We start from the raw sequence: 9,364 nt of genomic DNA on the forward strand, positions 1-9,364 counted from the left end.
TTTAAACATAAAAGTTTCCTAAACTTACATTTAACTTATTTTAATTGAATATGAGCAGAAACATGCCACAAATAGGCTTGCGTGAATTCCCATTTCTTTAATTGAATATATTAAAAATGCAAGACAGTCTAAATTGATCTCTTACTCAATAACACGACTTTCAGATACTGCTCAACTGCAGTAAAGGCTAGCCTGTATAAATGAAAGGTTGAATAAATGAATAGATCAGATCTTTTTTTTTTTTTTTAATTAAACTTTATTTCAATTAGAGAACATTACAAAATTCTTCCAAGCCAAAATCAACAAAATACACACACACACAAATGATACAAAACTGTCACAAAACATATTAAACTAGACCTCACATTTCTTAACTAAATGTGAATACAACTATCTCGGTAAATATACAAAGATAAAATTCAAGCATAAATAACAGAGGGTCTGAAACAATAAACCAATAAATGCAATACAAAGAGAAAAAGAAAACTAAACAGCAAAACAACAAAACAACAAAACAACAAAGGGGTCTGCTTATGGGATAAAATTAAATTTCTGAAAAAGAGTTTTTGTTCTTATAAGTTTCTTATTATTAAAATTAAGCTTATCAATAGAGGCAATATATATTTTTAGGTCAGTTTCTTTAAAATTATTAAAAGAGGGTATTTTTTCATTCCACTTCATTTTGTGTATATAATATTTTGCCAAAATAATAATTAAATTTATTATAAATAGTTCGTCTGAAGAAAATAATGAATTATTAAATATTAGAAGAATTTGCTTTTTTGATAACACAATGTACTTTTTAATTTTTTTAGTAAGCAGTTCTTGTATTTCAGACCAGAATATTGTAATATGAAAACAATCTACAAATAGATGGTCAATACTTTCACCTTCACACTGGCAGAGCAGTTTTTGCTGACGTTTGGGAAGAAACGGCAAATGTAGTCTTTGACTGGATAATATCTATGTAAAATTTTAAATACAAATTCTTTAATTCTATTAGATAAAATATATTTATAAGACAATAAGAAAATTTCCCTCCATAGTTTATTGCTCAAGTAGCCCCAGAATAGATCAGATCTCATTTTGCTCTCCATTTGTTGCCAACGTCGCAAAGAAAATACGTCATAAATTTAAAAAAATTGTCGCACGGATATGAGGTCACAATACCGTTTCAGCGGCACGTTACAGCGTCGCCATTTTGCTGCTGTTTGTAACAGTGCTAAGAGATAGCTGCTTTCAGCGTGTGATTTGTCCACCTGTATTCCATCTCTTGATAAAAAATGCAAGGATACAGAGGTCTTCAACAGAACCACGGACCCAATCGTCCGGGAGAACACTTTGGCGACCACTTTGGCGACTATGGCGACCACTTTGGCGACGGAGCTAACGGCAACGAGCAGCAGCCGGAGCCTAGCGAGCAGCCCAATCCCAACGCGGCCTTAACCCTGGACCTGCAGAGCTTCAGGAAACCCGGGGAGAAAACATTCACGCAGCGGAGCAGGCTGTTCGTTGGAAACCTTCCGACCGGGGTCACCGAGGAGGAGCTGGAGAAGCTGTTCGCCAAGTATGGGCAGGCCAGTGAGGTTTTTGTTAACAAGGAAAGAGGCTTCGGCTTCATCCGGCTGGAGACCAGGATCATCGCAGAGATCGCCAGGTCCGAACTGGATGATTATGTGTTCAGAGGCAGGCCCATACGAGTGAGATTTGCCACTCATGGTGCTGCTCTATCTGTGAAGAATCTGCCAGAGTACGTGTCCAACGAGCTCCTGGAGGAGGCCTTCTCCATTTTCGGCCAGATTGAACGAGCCATTGTGATTGTGGATGACCGTGGAAGGCCCACGGGGAAAGGAATAGTGGAGTACACCACAAAGCCAGCTGCGAGAAAAGCCTTGGATAAGTGCAGTGATGGTTCCTACCTCATGACAACTTTTCCTCGACCCGTTATAGTGGAACCAATGGAGCAGCTCGATGAAGATGAAGGACTGCCAGAAAAGTTGATAAACAAAAACCAGCAGTATCACAAAGAGCGTGAGCAGCCACCACGGTTTGCTCAGCCCGGCTCCTTTGAGTACGAGTACGCCATGCGCTGGAAAGCCCTGATGGAGATGGAGAAGCAGCAGTACGGGATGGTGGACCGCAACATGAAGGATGCTCAGGAGAAGCTGGAGGTGGAGATGGAAGCGGCCAGGCATGAGCATCAGGTGATTCTGATGAGACAGGACCTGCTGAGGCGGCAGGAAGAGCTTCGAAGGATGGAGGAGCTCCATAATCAGGAGATGCAGAAGAGGAAGCAGGCTGAACTCCGGCAGGAGGAGGAACGCCGGAGGAGGGAGGAGGAGATGAGGCTGCACAACGAGGAGCTGATGAAGAGGCAGCAGGAGGGCTTCAGGAGCAACTTCTCTGAGAACAGAGAGCAAGAGATGAGGATGCACATGGGTGGCCACGGCATGTCCATGAACAGAAGTTCACTGGGTGGAAATTCAGGTTCTGCAAGTGCCGCTGGCATAACAGCTGAGAGTTCTCCAATGATGTCGGGGTCCGGAAACAACAATTTGCCTGGTGGAGGCCAGGGGGGCTTCGCCCGGGGGCTTCCTGGCGCTGGAGATTATAGCAAGCAGCGCAGATTTTAAATCCCATGTCATTTTTTTCCTCTTCATACTCACTGTATTTTTAAGTTCAAGGTAGTGGGCGGTATGTTTGAACTTGCATGATTTTTTTTTTGTACTTTTTTTTTTGTTTTGTTTGTACTTATGTGCTCTTTTAGTACTAATGTGTCAAAACTCTTTAAATGAGCCACAAATGTTAATTTCTCCAAATGTTGTCTTGATTTCTTAGGAGTAGAAAATGGGTTTGTCCTAAATATGTCACATTTCCTGAAATAAATTTGTCATTCCCTAAAATGAAGTGTTTTTATTCAGCGTAGTTTTAAGATTTCATCAGCAGGCTCAGTTTCACTCGGCTAAAACTTATGACCAGTTCGAGCATTAACGCTGAGCATCCTGGTTCTGATGTAACAATGTGGCCTATAATCGAACGTTTTCAGACAAATCAGTGCAAATGTTTAAAAGAAAAATAAGAGAAGCACAAACTAATTTTTACATGAATACGTTTGAACATTTTACAACTTTTTTTTAAAAATAGCTGACCACTGCAAGTCGTTCTGATCTCTGACGCCTCAGTGCTGTGAAATAGCTCTGATGGTTCTTGGAGACGATCTAACATCTATAGCTGTCATATAAGAGTTTTCATCTGATAATGAAGCTCTTTTCTAAGATCCTATCGTTTGTTCTTATCTGAGTCCAAGAAGTCAGCCTGCCCCACAATCCATCCAGCGCAACAAGAACTCCATAAATAAAACCTGATAAGACCCAGATAATAAAGAGGGGACCACGTAATCTCAACGTGAGATCAATGAGGTCGGCAAATGTTTGGATGAACATTTGAACTGAAGGACATGCATGATCTCAATAGACATTTTTGTGAGGTTTCTCTATGACAAGAATCTGATGCTTTAAAGCTACAGGACAGAAATTCATTCAAATATATATATATATATATATATAAATGCTTTTTTAAAACTATTCTAGGGAGTTGTATTTAAATTGCACATGACATTTAAACATAATGTGCTTGTAATAAGTTACATTTTTGTATTCAGCTGAACACCAGGAAATGACTTCAGTTTCATGAAGAAAATTCCCACTTCATGAATGTTTTTGCGTCAGTACCAAAAACTAATGATGAGGGCTTTTTTTTTTTTAAATTCAGTAATAAGTTCAAGGTGTTAGTCCATTTTGATATTTCTGTTAGATTCAGTTTTAGTTGGTTAATAAAGTGCAGATAAAATATGACATTAAGAAAATTGTTGAAAGAACAACGTTCTTCATCTAATCCCACAGTGATGGCTGGACATGGGCACCATGCAGTGACCCCCCCACGGCCTGAAAAGGAAGAAGCAGGTAAATATAATGGATAGTCTCACAGCAGTAAACTTGCATGGTAAAAATGTAACATTTTGTTTTTTAAATTCTCACATGATAAAGGGAAGTTTGTTTTTTGCACATTTTCCCTGATAAAAGTCACAAAGTGCTTCACAATAAAACTAATGATGAAATACAGAGAGAGAACATTAAATAAAAAACAGAATATATATATATATATATATATATATATATATATATATATATATATATATATATAATGCAGATACTGTAGTTCGCTTTATTCTACTACAAAATATTTCACTATATTACACGCTGATTACATTAATCAGGTCTCTTTTGTAAACGAGTCCTCGAGGCTCAATGGGATTAACCAGTCTAAATAAAGGTTGAATGAATTTCAGCTGAACTACAGTTAAAAATGACCGTGTCTTGGTTGACTGGAAATAAAGTTACTTTCAAATTTATTTAAATAAAACGTGACAGGCTCAATCAATACATTTTAACTATGAGAACTTAGTTGGAAAATCTTTTTCTACACCACAAACTTTTAACAAAATATATTTTCTTTGGATGTAGTTGATATATTCATAATTATTTTACATTTTAAATTGTCATTCAGTAAAATATTGCATTGATTCTGCTGCACACTATAAATGTTATTTCTTAATGCAAAACTAATTTTAGACAAAATGTTCTTTATAGTTAAGTAGGAAAAAGAAATTAGATCCAAATTCAAACTTTAGTTTTTGACATTTTATGAAGGAATTTTCCCTTCTCTGTATTTATTTCCATTTCTATTATATTACTATTATTATTAGTAGGACAGCAGCATTTGAACTTATCCATCCATCCATCCATCCATCCATCCATCCATCCATCCATCCATCCATCCATCCATCCATCCATCCATCCATCCATCCATCCATCCATCCACCCATCCATCTGGAGTCAGGTCATGGGGGCAGCAGCTTCAGCAAGAAGGCCCAGACATCTCTTTCCACAGCCACCTCTTCCAGCTCTTTGGGAGGATTCCAAAGTTTTCCCAAACCAGCTGAGAGACATAGATTATTCAACGTGTCCTGGGTCTTCCCTGGGGTCTCCTCGTAGTTGGACATGTCAGAACACCTATAGGTCCAGGGGCATCCTTAGCAAATGTCCAAACTGTTGCATCATGGAGGAGCCAGTCTCTGTCAGATTACCATTTTTTTCTCGATTGCTAAGGGAGAGTCCAGCTACCCTGCAGAGAAACTTGTTCTTTTGGTCACTACCCAGAGCTTGACCATAGGTGAGGGTTGGAACATAGATTATCTGGTAAACAAGGACCTTCACCTTGCTGTTCAGCTCATTCTTCACTACAACAGACCAGCACAGAGTCAGCAATACTGCAGAAGTTGCACCGATCCATCTGTCTCAATCCCACGCTCCATTCTTCTCTCACTTGTAAACAAACCCCAGACCTCACTCCCACCCAGAGAGGACAGTCCACCCTGTTCTGACTGAGGACCACGGCCTCAGATATGGAGGTTCTTATCCTGCAGCTGCTTCACACTCAGCTGCAAACTGCTATAGTGAGAGCTGTAGATCACTGCACAGTTAAGTGTCCGGTGGCACTGCCCCGATGTCCACGCAGTGCAGAGGTGTGTCAACCAAGACAGACCAGGAACATCTAGAGCCTTGAGAAACCCATTGCAAATCTCATCCATCCCTGGACCCCCTGGGACTGTGGTAAAGTACATAGTGTAAGCATGCCCAATCACATCAGTGAAGGCTCACTTTACAGCAGTGTTATGGGCGGACCACTTCCAACGTCCCTGGACTCAGCCTCCCCTGTGAAAGAAGTGCTGGTGAGATTGTGAAGGTCCTTGAAGTATTCCACCAACAACAAGGCAGAGTACTTTAATCTGCCAGTCGGTGTGTAGGTACAAACAACAGTAAGAGTCCATTTCCCCATCCCAGGAGCTGAGAAGCTACCCTCTGAGGAAAACACACACAGGCACCGAGTCGGGGGGAGAGGAGTCAGCCCACACCAGACCTGCGCCTCTCACCATGGACAACTCAAGAGTGGAATAAGGTCCAGCCGCTCTCAAGGAGACTGGCTCCAGAAACCACACTGTGCACCATCAGAGGTGATATGTCATGTTCCAAGAGTCTCAATAAATTATTCTATACTACACAATTAAAGCCAGTTGTTGTAAATATACAGCGTTAATAAGTTCATTATTGTCTTGGCTAAAAAAACGACTAGTAAAATTATAACAGTACTCAATAAATAAAAATAAAATAAATACATTTAATAATTTATATAACTTTGATGCAAAATAACTAACTCTTCTGGGAACTTTCTGAACCATACAAACAAATCAATTTGTGTCAGTAAGAATCTTAAATTACATTCGAGCTGTAATGTGATTATAACGGGAGTGAGTTCCTTTCATTGGACAGATATCACTCAGAAAGAAACGAGGGAGGATCATTTTCTGAGTGGCTTGGTTTTAGAAACACAGCAACCAATAGAAAGCTCACCAAATAAATCTTAATGATAAAACACCAAAATAATCTCATCATTCAGACCCAAACAACCTTACATATTTATTTTCTATTAGCAAAAGACACATCAAAAATGTCTTGAAAACTGATGAACAGTAGATAAATTGGCAAAAAACAAAGTTCAGTTCTGCAAAAGTTTTAGTTTTATTTATGTCTAAAGCAGTTTATAGTCTTTTTTTTCCAAGTTGCAAATGTCTAAAGAGTACTGCAACTTTATCAGCATATGATAAAAACAAAGAACATCAGCAATTCTGGCCCAATTCTTCTTGTCTTTTTCCCCATCTCTGTTTATCACACATTTCAATGGGTCTCTGCACCTTGGCCCTGATTGCTGAGGTGATCCTGTGGTATAACCTGGACCGTTAGCTTTATCTTGGCCATGACCTTGACGCGAGATAACAGCATTAATTGCAAAGATGGTCCTAAATGAAAAAATATGATCCAGGAAATGGATTATCGCGTTGAATCCTTGCAAGCCGGCTATCAGCCTGTTCAGTATCAGGTAAAAAAAAAAAAGTTGTTAGGAAGCGGCTCGGTGTGTTGAGCAAGTCATTCACTAACTTATGCTGCACCGTTACAACTGTAGGTATATGAGGGTCTAAAGGTCATGTTCAGTGCAGTGTTTTGTACGTTTCAACACACAACTCCCTGACAACAATAAATAATTAAAGGGCTAGCATTCTTTGAAGGAATGCATGTTGCCCACTGCATTTCACAGCAGAGATTCAGGCTAAGATCACCGTATTATGATAAACAATGGAGTTATAGCTGTTTGGTCAAACCTCAATGACGTTATGGATCTCATGACATGTGCTGGCGCTCATCACTTGTAGACGTACAGCCAGTGACGACTTTCTGACAGTTTCATTCAAACCCAAACTGTAGTTTGGGATATATTTTGCTAACAGACAAACAAGTCTGACACCAAGAGCTAATGCCAAAAATTTACGCAAAGATGTGCTGTAACGTGTCGTGCATTGAGTATGTGTTGTTAATGACTCTCAGGTACTACCACACCAAATTTAAGCAGAAAGTTCATCAATTCTTTTATAGCCATTGTTATGTTTTCTAAGTTCAGCTGGCTGTTGCAGCCATTTTAAATGGCACACTTTCCGAGTTTTTCTTTTAAATGTGTCCAATAATGCATGATATTTTGCTAACACAACACAGACACACACACAAAATATTGTCACTCTTTCGCCTTTGGTGGCAGATGACGAAAAATCATCTACTTTTATAGTAAATGATCTGCTACATATCAACATCTTTAAATTTGTGTGTCATCACCAGAATGAACTAAAGGTATTCATGGATCTTAGAGAAGAACAAGGAGTGGCTGCTGATTTTGGATCTCCCCAAATAGTTTCACCAAGCTGCTTTGAATCACCCCAGCAACCCTATCACTAGTGCGCCCATGTTAATGATCTAATAGAGAAATTGATCTTCGGCTGCTGCCATTGGTCAGCTGCTACATCAGACCAGATAAGACAAGTGTGACATCACAGGCGTAATGACGTCTGATCTGTGAAAATGTATTTTTTAATTCCCAACCCTGCCCATTCTTGGACAGACAGACGATAGGAGAGGAGGGACAAAGTTGGACACTGCAGAGTCCTCTGTTTCTGTCTGAGGTGTCTCCCAGGAGGACAACAGTGATCCCCGTGCGCTCCGTTAAGTTACAAGTGAGGACTCTGACTCTCAGGAATCATGGTCCGTGTTGCAGCTCTAGTCACTTTTATGGCTTGTATGGTGAGTAACTTTGCAGATTTTTTTATTTCCTGTGATATCAAATCACACGTAAACTTGGTTATTCACAGCTAAAAGTAAAAAATGTAGATTGACTAAGAGTGACAAGTAAAATATTGATAGACCCAACAGTTTAACAACCTTAATCTGCTTTTATTTGCAGACAAACAGATAAAAAGTTGCATAACATGTATATACTGCTCTAACACTGAGCTCAGCTTTATTCTCATGGTAAAAAAACTTATTTTCTCTTTAATAGATTTCTACAAAATCATGAAGTAGAACTGTAGTATCTCTACATTAAGGAGTTTACGATAGATCCTTTGTTGGGGTTGATTTGTGTTTGGTTTTACAATTGACTATGAGCAAATATGCTTATGAACGTGACTATGGTATAACAACATAACAAAATTACTTCTGAAACTTATTAAAAAAATTATCAGCGTTTTTTACAATAGTTTTTGTTTATAGTAATGAGCCTAAGACCACAGCTAAAAATCAAAAATGATTTTTATTCTTGGTCACAACCTGCTGTGAAGATTAATAATGTGTTTATGGTGGCGCCATCAGATGCCTTGTGGCGTCACTTGGAAATGATTCCTCACATAAAATATCTTCTTTTATTTTTTTCTCAGTATAAATCAATAAAGGGCGTGGCTGCAGACTTTAGTACTTTATTTTCTGCTTCTTTTGGTTCTGATGTGTTCAAACAGGAAATAAAATTCAGAATAATCAGTGAAAGGAGAAAAACTCACATATTTTACTGTTGAAAAAGGTTAAAATGGCATGAATTAACAGTGTCCAGTCATTTGTAAAATCTTTGCTTTCAAACTTTACTTAAGTAAAATGATGTTGGTGTTATCAGCCAAATGGATTAAAGTGTTTATTTTACATTAAAATGGAAATTGTTGGTGGTCTAAGCTGTCCTGCAGGACGATGTTGATGCTCTCATTCTGTTAGATGCTTTCTTCACTGTATATTACGTCACTTTTATGTTTTTAAATGAATCATTGTATTTTAAAAGTCATAATCTCAAGTACAGTCATAAGAGCTAAAATTTGAGGTTCACTTAAATGGAAAAATCTGCAGTTTTCTCAGAAATAATCTGCTAACGAAGAAAGACA

General features: G+C 38.6%; 2 protein-coding genes across 2 annotated transcripts in view; both read left to right on the top strand.

Moving 5' to 3' along the window:
- Nucleotides 1-1,174: 1,174 nt before the first annotated feature.
- On the top strand, nucleotides 1,175-2,873 carry nono (non-POU domain containing, octamer-binding). The gene has a single exon (XM_037681144.1). The coding sequence runs from the start codon at nucleotides 1,284-1,286 to the stop codon at nucleotides 2,631-2,633; it is 1,350 nt and encodes a 449-aa protein (XP_037537072.1). The 5' UTR covers nucleotides 1,175-1,283; the 3' UTR covers nucleotides 2,634-2,873.
- Nucleotides 2,874-5,692: 2,819 nt separating this feature from the next.
- The window catches only part of npc1l1 (NPC1-like 1), a 16,664-nt gene continuing 12,992 nt past the window's right edge, over nucleotides 5,693-9,364 (top strand). Inside the window, exon 1 of the mRNA XM_037680687.1 lies at nucleotides 5,693-5,791. Within this exon, the coding sequence (XP_037536615.1) occupies nucleotides 5,693-5,791 (99 nt within the window). The remainder of the gene's footprint in view (nucleotides 5,792-9,364) is intronic.

This window comes from Nematolebias whitei, chromosome 8 (genome assembly GCF_014905685.2).
Source record: "Nematolebias whitei isolate Nwh7 chromosome 8, NemWhi1, whole genome shotgun sequence".
NCBI classification, from domain to species: domain Eukaryota; kingdom Metazoa; phylum Chordata; class Actinopteri; order Cyprinodontiformes; family Rivulidae; genus Nematolebias; species Nematolebias whitei.

Excerpts from the sequence above, each read along its gene's own strand:
- nono (XM_037681144.1), top strand. The coding sequence starts at position 1,284 with ATGCAAGGATACAGAGGTCTTCAACAGAACCACGGACCCAATCGTCCG.